Source organism: Alosa pseudoharengus, unplaced genomic scaffold (assembly GCF_046254945.1).
Source record: "Alosa pseudoharengus isolate Yale_2024_CS ecotype anadromous, Long Island Sound unplaced genomic scaffold, YU_APseudo_1.1 YU_APseudo_1.1_scf_16, whole genome shotgun sequence".
In the NCBI taxonomy this organism is placed as follows: domain Eukaryota; kingdom Metazoa; phylum Chordata; class Actinopteri; order Clupeiformes; family Clupeidae; genus Alosa; species Alosa pseudoharengus.
In genome coordinates, this window is record NW_027468630.1 from 6523475 (window position 1) to 6540974 (window position 17500).

The window sequence follows — 17500 nt, forward strand, 5'->3', positions numbered from 1 at the left end:
GCAAAACCCCAAAACAGATGCTTCCATGGGACAAGCAACGCGCCCTCAACAGTACAAATAGCAGGTGACAATAAATAAAACCGTTACAGTAATCGAAAAAATGTTGTAAAATCAGGCTTATATGTCATGTTCATTCATCCACTCATAAAAATTATATCCACAAGCCTTGTGAAAATAACAGAATTAGGCCTACAACAAATTCTCTATTAAAACGCACCAATAAATTGAGCCCAGATTATCACATTGCGGTCAATTATTGAGTTTAATCATATTGATATTTCGGCCCTTTCAATCCATTCGGGTTTACCTGAATGGAATATCAGAGAAAAGAATATGCTGGTCAGAGAGGAACCCAAGAAAACAGGCGGTCCAATATGTTCATCCATTCCATTGAAACAGCCACGTTTTTTTCGGAGGCGTTTTCGTCATCCTTAAAAAGTGCCGGAATAATAAACAGTTAACCACCTGTCACTGCCGCCACGCCATAAAGGGATCTAAAAAGACCCCCTCACGCATGGTTAATATATTTACTCAACCATTCACTTAACGAGTCCGAGATTGGCGTGAAACAATTCTTCACTTAATCTATTTAGTAAATTGTTTTGAAATGATGGGTCTGCATTAAGTAGCCTGTCGGTTGTAGCCTTGGTTACTAGACGTGCATTATCTGCGTTTCCTCGCTCAATGCTCAGGGTATGTGGTGGCGAATTTGTAAAGGGAGTCGTAATGACTTAAATGCGTTTTAGATGGTCGCAATTAAAACTTGCCAGCTACTTTTTAAAGGGGGAAAACAAACTTACCAGGCTTGCGCGCAGCTAGTAGAAATTAGTTTCGGTCATGGGGCAATGCAATAAGTGTGGGAAATCATCTGTTTGTCAGACACGGTGGGGTATTTTAAGAAAAGTAAAGAAATACAGTGCTGTAAAACGCTTTGAAACTGTTTCTTTCTGTCTCTCCAAACATTGCATTTCTGTCCTATGTTGATTAGATGCGTCTCTATCTCTCTGTCTGTCTCTCTCTCTCTTTCTCTCTTTCTTCCTGTGTGTGTGTGTGTGTGTGTGTGTGTGTGTGTGTGTGTGTGTGTGTGTGTGTGTGTGTGTGTGTGTGTGTGTGCGTGTGTGCGCGTGTATATGTGTGATAATACAACTTGAAACACTCACGACTCGAGGTCACCTAGTGCCATGCCGATCTGATGAGCGTTCACTCTGCCTTAAAGAGAATGATTTCACGGAGGCGGACAGGTTGGAATTAAACTGGATGCAAGAATAATTTTAACATCTTTCTCAGACAATTATAGGGCACAATCAAGTTATATCCATTGAGAATTGTTGAGACATTATGCAAGGAGAAAATCGCTTAAAGCACCAATATTGAAGTAGGCTATCTACACACTGGTGTGTAATAGTGCGCCAAAACAAGCAGTAGACCTATAACTTATATAATAATATATATGACCTATATAAAATATGTTTTCTTTATACTTTATGTGAATTTTTCGAAATTTGCAATTTGCGATTAAATCAATTGACAAGACGCACAAAGACCTCCAGTGGCCAAGCGCTTTTCTGAGCTTAAAAAACTTTTTGGACGTTGGTGGACACACGCGACGTGTCAACTAAAGGGTGTGAAAAATGTATCGAGGCATTTCAATGAAAACTGTTGACTTTAGAAATTAAACTGCGCGAAGACCCAATTGAAATGGAAGCAAATGCCGAACAAAAATGGTAAGAGAACGCTGGTCAAGCATCATTAGTCACAGGTCTTAGCTTTCTCTTTTAAACCTCATTCATCGATGACGACAAAAGGGACAGAAAACAGTAGCCTACCAGACAGCATCAATCTAATCCTTGAAAAAATAATTTCTTAAAATATACATATTTTGGCAATTTACTTAATGGACTAGCGCTGGTGAAGAAAAAAACTCTATTGGTAAATAGACGTCTGTTGGTAAATAGAATTAGTCTAGTCAGTCGTTTAGATGAGATGGTCGCATACTAGCAAAATAAATGTTGAATATTCTATTGCCAATGTAAATACCCGGTTAGAAGATTTTAAAATCTTTTCTAGGCCCTATACTGAATATATTCATTATCATATTGTAGGGTATTTATAGAACTTTAAGAATGTAAAGACACATCAGTCTCAAATTACTTATTTTACTCAAGAAATATATGGAGGACTTCAATAGAGATTTCTAGATTCACCGCGATTTGGTTAAAACGTTATTGACATTCGCGTACTTATTTGAATATCCAGGATTTGCTTAAATGCGCAAGCCATTGCTCTGCTCCCCTAGAATATGTCTAAAGAGTAAAAAAGTTGACAGAATTCAAACGGAGCCACGGCACGTCCCGGTGTGTGAGCCATTCAGTGTGTCGTTCATATCAGTTTAATTTGAGTTTAAGTGTCCAGTCTTTATGGACGCGTTTTAAATCACAGATGCACTTTTATTCATGCGCTTAAGCCACCAGAATGAAATCCCTGCATGGAAATAAAGCGGGATTTTTTTTAGAAACCTTTGTTTAAGAAAAGAAAGAGGAGGGGAACAGCTGAGGGTGACAGTTAGTTCATGGTTAACAGGATAAGGTCTGCTCCGCCAGAACCGCACACTTCTCTTTGCGAATGTGCAGCAGACCCCAAGAAATGAATGAGCACTTTTTCAAACTCTGGATATTTAACACATCTGTTAAAGAGATCCCAACCGAAAATCCTTTTATAGCATTACTGCATGACGGAGTCCAGATTGAATCTTATGCGAGCGCATTAAACTGTAGGCTATTAAATAAATATATAAATGGCGATGGGCAAATGCACTGCATAGATTAGCCCAGTGGGATGGTGGGGTATAGGCAAAGTTGCAGAAGGGTGGCAGTTGTTATAATCGGGAGAGTAGTGTCAAAATAAATTGTATATTGATAGGCTACTTATAATTTTTTTCTTTGTATAGGACAACTTTTGTATAATGGGCAGTTGGTAGCAGTATTCGAAGTTGTAGCCTAAATGTCAAGAAGTGTCTGCTAAATGTAATGTAATGTAAATGTTGAAAAGACACGTTTAAAAAATAATAATAATAAAAAAAATCTTAATTTCAAGTTTATCTGCACGTGTTAATAAAACGTATACATCGCAACCAAGTTCTTTATAATTTTCTGCACCAGTTTACGACTATTTCTCAACAGACGGTTACCCGCCCATTATAGCCTGGTCTTGTTTATTCATTTGGCAAAGCCGATCTTTTAGATTCCTAAATTTGGGTCCATCAATTATAGCCATTTAATTAGCTTGTGCGTGCCTGCTCCCATCTATAATACATCAGAGCATCAATGAAACTTAGTCAATATGCAAAACTGATGACTACGCCTTCTTTGTTGGGCGGGCATTGTCTATTGCGATCTTATGAAGTCTAATCCAATCATAAATTGCACTCACTAGCCAATCAGACGCCTCTCTACCCCGCTTGAAAGAACCTCTTGCGGAGGACTTTATTGAGCTGCATTGTTGTGCCTGTCATCCTAGGACCCAAGTTGTTTGGCCGTCCCCTATAAAGCCACTTTCCACCCAAGAGGGCTCAGATGATCGCGATCAGACTTTCTATCAGGAGCTTAAACGAGGAAAGATTTTCCTCTGGGCAGCGGAATACTTCACTCTAAGACTTTGTAATCGCACTTATCCACACAGGAAGATGATGATCCCCAGCGTTATTGCACCACCAGCAATGTACCCGGGTCTTCTGCGACCAACAGCGGCGTGGCATCCATCATTTCAGGCGACGATTCCCTCTCCATCCGGCTTCATGGTAGATGACCTCCTGCGCTTTGGCAGACCGGCATACTTGAGCCGACCAATCCCTGCACCGAGCTCTCCGCCACTTTCTACAACCCACAACATGCCAGTCAACCACAGCTTACTGGAGCGCGTAACCACCACTGTTTCAAGGACGCATGTCTCCTGCAACCCTAAAAGTTCACCCGCCACCAAAGATCCAGCTTATCTGAAATTCGGAATGAACGCTATTCTGGCACCATCGCCCAAGAAAGGTGAGTGTTTCTTTTTACAAGGCAAACCGGCATGTTTTTGTTTTTCTGTAGTTGTATACAACCACTGTGTGCACGGAGTAAATGCATAGGCTCTTAACAAACTGCATAACTTGCCGCAGCTCTGTATGAGTTAGACCACTTATGGAATCCCAAGTATATGTGATAAATGTCATAAAGCACATTAGCACGCACAGTGACATAACTGGTTGCTTTTTTATACTAATTTAGTATTTTTTTCCAACAGCGTCATCTCCACCCTGCGTTCAACATCTACAAACCAAGGCGTTGTCCTTCCCTTACGTTGACGGATCATTTTACCCCTTCTTCCGGTCATCATACTTTCCAGGTATGTCACATGATCTACATTGTCACTTTACATTTGTCCATTTTCCTGTGGCTTTCTCTATTACCGGAGAATATACAGAGGTCTGACATAGGCTAGCATTGTCGAGACAAGTCTCGCCAATTCGATGCCCCATTTAGCGCGGGCACTGACTTCTTTGACAGCGCACCCTCTTCCCCCTCTTAAATCTACAAATTAGGCGCAATAGTCACGGTTTAAGGGCGAAGCAGGGTTTCCTCCCTCCTGCACCGAATGCATTTTGGCGTTACAGCAGGTTCTCGGTTTTCCCACAGTGTGGGGCCACTCAATCCACTGGCTGCCAACAATGCTTTCAGCACCATGACCAATCTGGCCAGCTCCCTCCGGGGCAAACCACACACAGACCCAGGGAGGATTGACTTTTACCAGGCGGCAGAGGGGCGTTCACCGGTCATGGACTAATTTCTCCATTAGGCACCATTGAATGTGTTCAATATTCTCACAAGACCACATAGAGTGTTGTTGTAGGCCTACCTGTGACGGTCTAACACCAAGTGGACAGTTAAAGCTTAGACAAACGAAAGGTAGCATCTTATTAAAAAGTTATTTTTTAAATACTACACAATTAAAAATCCTGTGTTACACATTCCAAAACCAGACATCAAAACAAGCTGCCAGTTTATTATAGGCCCAACGTGTCACTAAATGTTCTGCAAACACACTTGGGCCTCAAACAGGCTACTCCTTGATTTCTCCTTGAATAGTTGCGATCCATTCATTGAGAGCCTTAGAATAATCTTTTAGAGGTAGACTAAGGCGGCTAGTCCATGATTTCATTCAGACAAATGATAATAGAGTGCAGTTCTTTTCATGAGCTTCGCTGAATACTTCAACAAAACAACTTGAGCTCCCTGAATAGCTTTTCGTGTTCATTTAATGAAAATGATTTGGGGGCAAAAAACGGGCCCCGGTCATCAGTATGCTGGCATGCAGTTGTGTTTAGTTTGAAAGTGTAAATCTCCCTTTGTGGAAATAATATATGGCCTTAGCTGCCTGTCCGGAGTCTTTTCTCCGTCAGTTCATTACTACACAATTACCGTTCACGCTTTATTAACTCCTCTGTCCGTCATTGGGGGGTTGCTAAAAAAAGGATACTCTCCCTTTTTACCATACCAATGCGGAGTAGATCCGGGCAATGTGCTAATTAGTCACCTCGTGCCATTTCACTGAAAACAGAGAGGAGTTTCACGACTAAAGGAAAATATTGAATTCTGTTTAATACCACGCAATGGCCCCCCTAACGTCTGCGTTAACAGGACTTTGACGGCTAATGCGTAATATTGAGGGAAAAAATGTCCAATGTCGTCCAATGTAGTCTAACAACGAACACCTAATAATAACTTATTGTTTTTTCTTCCACAGCTTCCTCATCTGTGGTTCCGATCCCAGGGACTTTCGCCTGGCCGTTGGCTGCCAGAGGAAAGCCGAGAAGAGGAATGCTCAGACGGGCCGTCTTCTCTGATGTGCAGCGCAAAGCTCTAGAGAAAATGTTCCAGAAGCAGAAATACATCAGCAAACCTGACAGGAAGAAACTCGCTGCCAAACTCGGCCTCAAAGACTCACAGGTACGCTTTCCCCTCTATGTAGGCTACAATCAATAAGTTAGAGACTGTTGTGTGGACTAAAAAGTATACGAATAGGCCTACAGCAATTCACAAGAGGTCTGATTGACTCATAGTGTTTTATTCTTCTTTTAGGTCAAAATCTGGTTCCAGAACCGGCGTATGAAATGGAGGAATTCAAAGGAGAGAGAGCTGCTGTCCTCGGGTGGTTGCAGGGAGCAAACTCTTCCAACAAAAACCAATCCTAATCCAGATCTAAGTGATGTTTGCAAGAAATCCTCAGAGGAAGATGACGACGACGAGGACGCGTTCGACGGAGAAAGTGCGAGCGCACCACACTTCTGCCATTCACCAGCTACACGCGACCTCTCCAGAAGCGTCACATCAAGCATGTCGTCTCCATCGCTCTCCAGTAAACATTCGGACTTTTCAGACTCAGAGGATGAAATTACCGTCTCGTAACCAGTCTCCCTGTGGTCCTCAAACTGACTGTTAATAAGCACAAAAATATGAGGTTACACATAAGAGGATGTATCCGTTTAATTTAAAGAATGTATCTCAATGTTATCTCTCAGATTACAGACAGTGCACGTTAATATCAGGATATACTTCTTAAATGATTTGCTGTCTTGCACAGCTTTTTAGAACTGTACAGTGTTTTGTACAATTATTTTTGTATGGATATTTTATACCAAGAATATTAAGATGACTGAACTTTCCATATAGATATAATTTTATATTAAGAACTGTAGACATTTTGTGTATAATTTATATGGATTTATGTTGTATTTTACAGCACACATTTGTGTTAATGTTTTGTACAGACACCAAGTAAATTTTAGACCAAACTCATAATTTATATCGTTGTTTGTTTGTAACAAAATAAGTTGGCTTTAAAGTGGAAAAGTTTGTTAACTGATCAGGAATCCTAATTCCATATGCCACTCTTCTTCTACTTTTATTGTTCAACTCCAGCGTTAGATCAGAAGGACGTTTTAGTTGACTGAGTTAATGGCCTAGTATGCTCATTGTGAGGATTTCTTAAAAAGGTCTATAGTTATCTGAAATATGAATCAATAAGGAAGTAGGACAAGGTGTGACAAGAGAGCCCTTATTTATTGCTTGGGAAAGGCATGCTTCAGTCCTGAACTCCCCTCTCAAAATAACTATATATTTTAAGAGGCGAAATATCAGAAATACAAAACAACCCCTTATCAAGAATACATTTGTCCCATCACATAATCACATTTCATTTCCACTATGAATAAATAATCAATCATTTATTGAATTACAAATAATTTAAGACTGGCACAGAGATCATCAGATTCATAGTTCAATTGACTTGCTCATTTTACATTTAGTTTATGATGAACTCTAAACACCTGGCAGATGAAAAAAAGGTTGTCCATAAAATACTTACATATCTTCAAGCTCTGTTATAAATGACTTGAAATATCATCAAAAAGCTGCAGCTGGTATGCAAATATTTACATTGCTTTATCATACAAGGCAAAACTGTACAAAGGAAAAAGCACAGCGTCAAACAGACTTGTCTGTATCGACAAATTTCTCTGGCAGACAAACCCTCCTTTAATTTAGCACATCCAGACGTCTGATTTTCACTCTAGGTCACAGACAAAACATACACATCTCTTGTGCTTGCATGTGTACACAAAGCCCTGGGAACTCACAGGGACAACAAAACAATATTCACAAACTATATATATATATATATATATGTATATATATAATATACACACACAATGTACATGGTCTTGGCAGTGCTGAAGATGTTGAAGATGATGAAGAACAGACAAACAAACAAAAACAAAACAAAAAAAAGGTATTTGGCTTCCATTTCAAATCCAAAATGATGTTGCATAGGATTGGTAGACTGGGCACACGCGCTGAGATGTCATGGAAGCCAGAGTGGCTGCAAGGTTGCAGGATTAACACACGTTCAAATCAGAGTAATGATAACAATAACCATCCTACACACAAACGCTCATGTTGAGGCTCCAACACTTCAGCCTCTCCCATTTGTTCAATCAATTAAAGCCAAATGACAACATACAGCAGCATACACAATGGCCGACAGTGATTTGAACACATCTGTAGCACCACAGCTACAGTTACAATTATTTTCCCAAGCAGTTAGGTCTCACTAGAAGCATGACAAAGGCCCAAAGGTTGATGAGGTATAAAAAAATAACCTTATTCAGAAAGATTTCACTCAGGCATCATTTGTATAGTAAAAAGGAGGACTTGCTTCAGGGCATGAAAACCTGACTTATTTCAGGCTAAACACTGACTGATCAGTGCAAAAGAAACAGATATTTTACAGCATTTCTAGATCCTGACTGAAGCATTGAGCTTACAAAACCAATCTATATCCATTTTCTTGATATTTGCTTTTCTTCGATTGAATTTCGCTCCACTAACAAACATGGCATTGGGTGTTGATATGATGAAGGATGCCACTTCACTAAGGGTCACTGTGGAGTAAGCAGAGTCCAAAGAAAGTAGCATCATACAGCCCTGTGTTTCAGTAGCAAAACAATCCCACAAAAAAGGAAAACAAATCAAAACACTGATGCACACCATCCTCATTTCATTACAAAAACGTAAGGCATCTGTTTTTTTTATTTTTTGTTTTCTGATTTCAGCACCAAAAAGAAAAGAGAAAGAGAGATGCTTGTAGAAGCTTGCGCTACAGCTCCCCATCCGAGAGAGCACAGGATGCGGTGGGTCAGCAGCACTTTGCCTCTCTCTGCTGAAGATGGACAGATGCACCATGGGATGCCACCAGCGACCACCCTGACTGGCTGGACAGGGTTTTTTTTTTTTTTTCAGCTGGAAGGCAAACGTTTGTTCAAGGCTTCACGCAATACTCAGACGCTCAGGCATTTAGGGTAAACTTAAGGTAGAAAAAAAGCACTTCATGTAAGTTCACCCCCCCCCCCCGAACCCAAACCCAAAAACGGTCACATGGGCAGGGTGTGGGGAAGGGCAATCTCTCACACTGAACCATGATGAGAGTGTTGAACATCCTTTCTTTCCAGCATGTCAGTGACTTTGCTTTGCCTGATCAGAGAGTTGACTGAGGACATCTCCCTTTCAAAATGTGCCAGTGATATTCATTGCAGATATACGAGTATCATCTAAAAACTGGTTAGGAGACCATGACGATGAGTAGTCTTTTACTGAGTTTTCATATGTGCTCCATATTGTAATGCTACCATTATAGATTGATTATGCTGTGCTCCTTACACCGTTAACTTGTGCAGTGCTATATAACAGCCATGAGATGAAGTTTGGCTAGCGCCTCCTGCTGGTCTGATGAAGCGTTGCTAGATTGAACGGGAGATGGTGACTGTGTGGTGATGACCTGACCCATTGGCTGGGCGAGGAAGTGCTGGTTAATGGTGGTCAGAGTGAAGTTGAGAGTACAGAGAGCGAAGTGTGAGGCTGCTACAAGTAGGGGTGTAATGGGCTCCATGCAGTGACACAAGCAGCCAGCAGAGGGGGCCGTTAGCACCAAGTGTTCCTCTGGATACCATTTAGTACAATGGGGGATGAGAGGGTTTTGCGAGGTAATGGATTTGGACAAAAATTCTTCCTCCACAGTGTTAAATGCTTTTAAAGTCTTTTTTTCCCCAACTCCCATTTTCACATCCAACAATCCTTGCAAAAAGCCCCTTGAAATATAGTTGCAAAAATAGAAGTAGTGCAGTTTTAATTTCTTCTCATGTCTCTGTGGTCACGCCTTTTCTGGTTTTGGGTTACCGGCACCCAAAGTGTTCGTTCATGACTGAAGATAGGGTTACACTTACAGAGGCGATTCGATTTTGTTGCCTGGCCGTAACATAAAATTGAAACTGAAAGTCATTTGTAAAAATTTTAAAATAAAGAAAAAAGGGTTGATCACAGCGTGGACTCCAGGGAGGAGTCAAGGATGTCGTCATGGTGACTGTTGCTGTTGGAGTCGCTGTCGTAGCTCTGTGGGCTGGAGCAGTTAGCAGCCTCCTTCAGTCTCATCAGCATGTTCATCTGAAAAAGAAAAACATCTACTAAATATCCCTCTCTCTCTCTTTCTCTCTCTCTCTCTCTCACTCTATTCTACTTATGTAACAATGGAAGTCCAAAACTGTACATGTGTGCTAAGAGCTATTAAAGAACAACTGGAAAACGTTTTCAACTAGCTTTAACAGTAAGTCTAATGTTACAGCCATCATACAAGATTACTGACAGGTTACTTACTATTCAAGACATCAAGATACAAATGCATGCATGTTTGGATGAGTGACACAATCAAAGATTTTTTTTAACCAATTCCCTTAAATGTCTTCAAGTACCAGAAACTTGAAAGGGTCATTAGCAGAAATTCTGCTTATTCATATAACGGCATGTTAGCCTAGAAATCTAGACGCACCCTAGCGGCGGCAAATTAATTTGCTCAGCCTGTACGTCTAGTATCAAACCATAGGGATTTCTATTGGCTGACGCCATGGACGTCATCCAATCACAGCGCTCTATTTTGTTAGAGAGTCTTAAGGCGGGCTTAACAGAAAGACAACAGTCCTGCGATGGTAGCAACAAGGAAGGTGGCTATGGCGAACGAAGAGCGGTTGTTTGAATCGGCGTTGGTGTCAACTTTGGAGGAGTTGGACTTGTGCTTTTCTTTGAAAGTTGAGCAACACAATGCACTTAAGTCATTCCTTTCGAAGAAGGATGTATTTGACGTTTTGCCGACCGGATACGGTAAAAGGTTACTTCCTCGTTCACTGTTTTCATCGCTCTGGCCACGTCATCCTGCTCTTTGTTCTGATTGGTCGTAGCACTGGCCTATTGCATGCCTAGGCAGTTTGAAAGACAATTCTCTGCCCGCCCCTTGGATTAAGCAAGGTGAATGGTTCGATTCCAGACTATACATTTCAATGATATACGATGGCCTGCCAGGCTAACAGCATGTGCTTTCTATCAGTTTGTTTCTCTTACCAGAGGGTCAGCGTCACTGTCGCTCTGAGTGGACGGCTTGGACACCCCCTCCCTGGGGGCGGAGTAGCCGTCAAAGCCCACGTCCTCTGGGCGGAGCTGCAGCAGCGCCGGCCAATCAGGCTGCTGGGGGCTCAGTGTCCATGGGAACGTCTCCAAGACCCACTTGGCAGGATCCTCCCATGCTGCTCGGCGGCCATACAACTGGAAGGTGAAAGACAGAGAGGCCCATTTACAGTTTTTTTCTGATTGCTTAAGCACATTTTTTGTAACTATGGCTTTTTTTGCAAAACTCTACACACAAATAGGAAAACCTTTCAGCCAATCAGCAAAACATTGTAGTTCTCTTGCAAAAGCTAACACACCTTGCTTAACTCTTCACACCTTCGTAAAAATGATGTTTTCGTATCAAACAGTAAACACAAGCCATCACAATAATAAGCACACAATGTGCCAACTACACACTGATGGTATGAATAAAAAACACATCTGGCTTTTGCTTTCTCTGTGCACAAGGTAGACTATATCAGTTTGAGGTCATGCTTGTGTCATAGTTCTGTAAACATACAGGGATCCAAACTTCAAGTATTGGTGTTTATTTACAGACATCAAAACCAACACAAGTGTGTTTTTCCAAGTCAAAACACAAAATAGCAATTTCACTGAGACAAATCAGTCTACATCGGGTCGTCTCCCTCAAAATTTCGTCTCCATCACATGCAATGTCCTAGTCCAAGGCACCGGGAAAAAATATATTCTGGAATGCCGTATCTAGGCCTGACATGACAATATCCCCACATGTAGACTGTTTTTTGTCTGTAAAAGGGCTATTTCTTTCTCTTCTCTCTTCCTGCTCCCTCCATTGTACACATTGTACATTACCTGTGGCTTATTTATAGTGCTTAGGCTGATTGTAAAGTGAACTAATTATCTAAAACAGTTTTCACATGAGAAAGTGTGCCAGAGAGTTGGCAAAGTAGTGTAAATAATAGCCATACATGTGTATAGATTTTCTAGGAGTGTGTTGATCATTTGGAAATTGAGTGTAAAGGAGTGAGGTGTGTACAGTTCCGCAAAAAGAGTGCTGTGCAGTGAATTGTGCCTACAGTTGTGCAAAGTGTGTGTTACAAAATTGCAAACTGAGTGCAAAGCAGTGTTTGTGCTTTTAGTTTTGCCAAATCAGTGAGTGGTTTTGCTATAAGTATTAATAGTTTTAGAAATTGTGCTATAAGAATCAGGGTTGTGGTTAAGCATTCAGGAAAAAACTGTAACAGTGTTCAAATAACTAAACGAAACCTGTGATATGAAGATAACATACGAGTATGTGGATGTAATCTCCTTAGATGTAATGTAATGTCATTTTGACTTTAAACAAATAAACAGACTGACTTTACAGACTGTTTTGTGTCTGTAAAGAGACCCAACTACTCACTACACATTATGCAATGGCTGTCATGTGCTTTTCTTATGCAGCCAACAAACCTTTTTTGGTTCATCACACATTTCTTACATTTCTTTTAAAAGAGCACTTGTGAACAATATGTCTAATGGTGATGATACATGGGGCAACCTTTTGAGCAATGATGCTGGGCTACAAACTGTTATTAAAAACGGTTCCATGTGGTCTGATTGAATAATATATTTTTTTTCAATTGACAATTAAAGTTCTCCAGAAAAAAAAAAAAGTTGCTCAATAACAACGGGAATGTGCCAAACAACAATACTCAGGAACATTGCCTGGCAACATTGTTCAAAAAGTTCCTTTGTGTATCATGAGTGTGTGTGTGTGTGTGTGTGTGTGTGTGTGTGTGTGTGTGTGTGTGTGTCTGTCTGTCTGTCTGTGTGTGTGTGTGTGTGTGTGTCTGACTGTCTGTCTGTGTGTGTGTGTGTGTGTGTGTGTGTGTGTGTGTGTGTGCGTGGCTACATTAAATGGGAAAATTAATCCACAGGGGTGTGCTTGTACCTGCAGTCCCTCCCTGACGGCCTCCAGCATGTAGGGAATGATGGAGTAGTTCCACAGGTCAGTGAACCAGACTCTGGAGCCGTCCACGTCCATTGGGGAGGACAGGAACAGGCGCGGACCTGCACAACCAATCGCACACAGCCGTGAATCACCTCAAACTTCTAGTGACACCTACACAAACTATCTCCCTATAGGCCCCAGCCGTGGCGCAACTGGCTGGGGCACCTGCACCGTACGCCGGCGACCCGGGTTCGATTCCCGCCCCGTGGTCCCTTCCGGATCCCACCCCGACTCTCTCTCCCACTCGCTTCCTGTCATTCTCTACTGTCCTATCAAATTAAAAAGCATAAAAAGCCCAAAAAATATACTTAAAAAAACTATCTCCCTATGATCACCAACTAACCCTCTATCTCAAGCTTTTAATGAAAAATATTGTATTATCAAATTATCATTATGATTCCCAGGTCACTGTTGTTTTTCTCACCGATGGTGACATCTGAGGAGCTGTGAGCCTCTAGGAATCGGTTGAGGTGATGCCATACGCGTGGGATCCAATCGATGATCTTCACCAGCTCCTGGTTCCTCGTGCGGCTGCTGATCTCCGTCTCGATCAGCTTCCTGCGCAGGTAGCGGCCCAGGAAGCCCTTCACAGGCTCCATGTGATTGGCACACAGCACCCATCTGAAGCACACGTAAGGGTATGCACATGAGAACTAACTGCTGCCATCTACTGGTCAAACATCCATTATTACATCCATTATTTTTTACACAGACCTGCCATGAAGGGGAAAGTCTCCCTAATGGCCTCCTTACACCAAACAAGTTTGACAAGATTTGGGAAAGATTCTTTAAAGATTGTAGTCTTTTGAGTAAAGCTTGAATGGGTGGCATTAGTTAAAAGACTCTTTCAAGAACCTTTCCCAAACCTTGTCAAAGTTTTTTGGCGTAAGGAGGCCATTAAAGACAATTTTAATACCAAGAAACCATGTAAGAAAAGTAAGAAGATTATAGAGATTCCAGGTGTTACCTGAAGTTGTGGTGAAGCTGCAGGTTTGGAGAGGAGGAAGTAGCTTGACTCATGGTGCCAATGATGTAAGGACTGTGAGGAGAGAGGAATTCAGTACAGACAGATTCATTAAGGACACATCGATATTTACATAATGTGGATGTGAACACCAGGAAATTAACTACGGGGAGCAGAGGCAAAGGACAGGTAGTTAGAGGAACATCTCGAACATTGCTTTGAACTCACCAGCGCTGGTACTTGCAGTTGAGCAGGCCGTTGAAGATCTCTCCCAGAGAGCTCACGTGGTGCAGGTTGTCCAGGATGACCACCAGTGGCGCGTCCGCCTGCTGCCCCTCCACACTGCACTGCTCTCCCAGGCTGGACAGGTACTGACGCAGCTCCTGCAGATAGGGGGCGCAATCACACAGTGTTAACATCTCCATGGGGCAGGCCTTCCAGAGGAGCACATCCCTGGCTCTTACAAATATAAAATAAATCCTCTGTTGGATGATGATGACCAACGGTCCTACACTCTGCAATTATCATGATTCATTAAGCAGGACACACAACTATATAATTGAACTGGCAGACTAGTATACAACCAAAATGAATATGATGCCTAGTATTGACCAGACCCAAATCATTCCTTCTCTAATAAAACAAGAGTGGGCCACACTTCTCTCCCATGGAGTTGGCATTTCTCAGAAATCAGCCCATAACTAATTTCCCAGTGGCCCTGACACCCCTGTTTACAGTGAAGGCAACATGTCCTCCCAACTCCTCTTGTCATTCCCCACCTTGCTGGACTTGTGGTCAACGTTGAAGGTAGCGATGGTGGCCTCGCTGGGCTCCCGGCCCTCCCGCAGCACCAGGTGCTCGGCCAGACGGGCCGCCAGGTGGGTCTTGCCGGTCCCGCTGGGTCCAGAGAGGATGATGCGGCGGTGCTCCAGCAGCAGGGAGACGTACCGCTGCAGCATCGGCTTGGGGATCAGGGTCTCAAACACCAGGCTGTCCTGCGATTGCACACTCACGCCTGCAGGGGGAGACAAAGCACATCAATATGACATCAACTCATGCACGCACATCAGGAGTTTTAGTCTACAAACACATGATAGGGCTTGGCTACTGACTTACACATACAATGCATTAACAAATACAATTAAAATTACTTTTACATCAAGGAAAACTAAATGTATGGTTTAACTGGGATTTAACCGCTTGCCTATACCAATAAAAAACTGCATTTTTTGAACAGTTGATTAGTTAAGTCATAGTTTATTAATCATATCAACCCTAATTTGTCATACACATAAAATGTAAATGTCTACACAGGGATGTATTGTAGCTAAACGCAAGTAAATGCAGTTTATCCACCTCTGAGGTTTCAGAAATAGAGTTTATCCACCGCTCAAAAGAGTTTATTCAACAATTACAACTTTTAACATTAAACAATCACACTGTATTATCCATATTCACAATATGTACACTCATCAACACTCTAGGAATCATTTAATACCACTGGTATTGTTCTAAACATCATCAAACATGTTCTGAATGCCTTTTTTAAAAATCCTATACCGCATGGCACAGTCCACCTTACCGTGACCACAGAATTCATAGTTTACCCACCTCTTATTTTACCACTACATCCCTGTGTGTGTGTGTGTGTGTGTGTGTGTGTGTGTGTGTGTGTGTGTGTGTGTGTGTGTATGTGTGTGTGTCTCTGTGTTGTGAGTGTGTGTGTACCTTTTAATGAGATGTTGATGGTGTTGTTGTCCCCCACCAGGTAGCCACAGGGCAAGAACTCAGGGGTCTGAGCACCAGTGGGTCGAAGCAGATCTCCGATGCGGTAGCCCTCTACACTGTCCGAGCTCAGGCCCAGATGATTTGCGGGGTCCACATGCCTGATGTACTCCTGACACACGCACACGCACACGCACAGGCACACGCACACGCACACGCACACGCACACGCACACGCACACGCACACACACACACACACACACACACACACACACACACACACACAGAGACATGATGAGCCTCTACAGCAACACAGTAATGTACTCTGCATTTCTTTAAAGGGTTATGGTCAGGGAAGGTGAGAAATCCCAGACACTGTTAAACCTTATACCTAAAAACAGGTAGCACTTACCTTGAACAACCGCCGCACCACACCATCAAGAACATCCCATTTAGTCTTGCCACTTACTCCAATGCAACCAATCAGAAACTCATTAGGCCGGCAATCCTGAGAGAGCAAGAGAGAGAGAGAGAGAAAGAGAGAGAGAGAGAAGGAGAGAAATAAAGAGAAACATTAAGCAAAGAGGCATTAAGGTCTCCATTCTAACACAAATTGTTATGAGAGGTATGTTCGTCCATCTCCACTCTGATTCTCACCTCTCTCCACTTGCAGTCCTCGTCCAAGCTGACCACAATCTTCACGTGTCGGCCGTCCTTACGAGAGCTTCCTTCAGCCCCGGAGTCGTCTAGTAACATGTCTGAAAGGGACAGCACATAGGTTAGTGGAGGGAGTAAAACAAACACACACACACACACACAAACACCCCCCCCCCCCAATAAAAAAACACACACACACAAACACCCCCCCCCCCAATAAAAAACACACACACACACACAGACACACACAAACATCCCCCCCCCCCTAATAAAAACACACACACACACACACAGACGCACATATACACATAGATTAACAAACACACCTTCATTGAAACACAGACACACAGACACATACGCACAAACAAAGCCCCATTTAAAAATAAACACATAAACACAAGCACTTTGTCTCACCGAAGCTGGTGGAGTCGGTGAGGTTGATGCTGTGCTGGGAGAGGCCAGGGGCGGGGGTGCTGGGCTGGTGCATGGAGCTCTGGGAGGGGGCTCTGCTGTTGCCGTGGGTCTCCAGCTTCAGACGGTCATTCTCCAGCTTCAGCTTCTCAATATCAGACTGAAACACAAACAACACACACACACACACACTCAAGCTTACTACTGTTTCCACTGTAATTGTTCAGTGTGTGGACCAGGAAAGAGAGAGAGAGAGAGAGAGAGAGAGCTGTGTGTGGACCTGGTCTCTGTGGATCCTGAGAGAGAGAGAGAGAGAGAGAGAGAGAGCTGTGTGTGGACCTGGTCTCTGTGGATCCTGAGAGAGAGAGAGAGAGAGAGAGAGAGAGTGAGAGAGAGCTGTGTGTGGACCTGGTCTCTGGGGGTCCTGAGAGAGAGAGAGAGAGAGAGAGAGAGAGAGAGAGCTGTGTGTGGACCTGGTCTCTGGGGGTCCTGAGAGAGAGAGAGAGCTGTGTGTGGACCTGGTCTCTGGGGGTCCTGGTCTCACCTGCATGTGGTTCATGGCCTCCCTGAGCTGGTCCAGCTGGTGGGCGGAGCTTAGCGCCTCCAGGCGGATGTCGGTCAGCTTCATCTCCTTCTCCCTGAGCTCAGTCCGCAACTGCATCACTGTGTCCGCCTCGCCGTCTAGGCAGTCCGACATCCTACACACACACACACACACACACACACACACACACACAGACAAAC

At 42.9% G+C, this 17500-nt stretch overlaps 2 protein-coding genes across 2 annotated transcripts in view; one reads left to right on the forward strand and one right to left on the reverse strand.

Annotated features, from left to right (window-relative positions):
- Nucleotides 1-3682: 3682 nt before the first annotated feature.
- On the forward strand, nucleotides 3683-6443 carry dbx1a (developing brain homeobox 1a). Its single transcript, XM_076288059.1, has 5 exons — nucleotides 3683-4037; nucleotides 4282-4383; nucleotides 5782-5984; nucleotides 6117-6303; nucleotides 6337-6443. The coding sequence occupies exons 1-5, from the start codon at nucleotides 3683-3685 to the stop codon at nucleotides 6441-6443; spliced, it is 954 nt and encodes a 317-aa protein (XP_076144174.1).
- Nucleotides 6444-7078: 635 nt separating this feature from the next.
- Nucleotides 7079-17500, reverse strand: part of nav2a (neuron navigator 2a) — a 113816-nt gene continuing 103394 nt past the window's right edge. The window contains 12 exon segments of the mRNA XM_076286888.1: nucleotides 7079-10031; nucleotides 10980-11180; nucleotides 12940-13058; nucleotides 13424-13620; nucleotides 13967-14038; nucleotides 14192-14346; nucleotides 14743-14978; nucleotides 15692-15860; nucleotides 16101-16196; nucleotides 16346-16446; nucleotides 16760-16916; nucleotides 17301-17454. Coding sequence (XP_076143003.1) covers nucleotides 9906-10031; nucleotides 10980-11180; nucleotides 12940-13058; nucleotides 13424-13620; nucleotides 13967-14038; nucleotides 14192-14346; nucleotides 14743-14978; nucleotides 15692-15860; nucleotides 16101-16196; nucleotides 16346-16446; nucleotides 16760-16916; nucleotides 17301-17454 — 1783 coding nt within the window. The 3' untranslated portion in view covers nucleotides 7079-9905.

Coding starts and splice junctions, on each gene's coding strand:
- dbx1a (XM_076288059.1), top strand. CDS start 3,683: ATGATGATCCCCAGCGTTATTGCACCACCAGCAATGTACCCGGGTCTT. Junction 4,038..4,281: donor GGCACCATCGCCCAAGAAAG/GTGAGTGTTTCT, acceptor TTTTTCCAACAG/CGTCATCTCCACCCTGCGTT. Junction 5,985..6,116: donor TCGGCCTCAAAGACTCACAG/GTACGCTTTCCC, acceptor TTCTTCTTTTAG/GTCAAAATCTGGTTCCAGAA.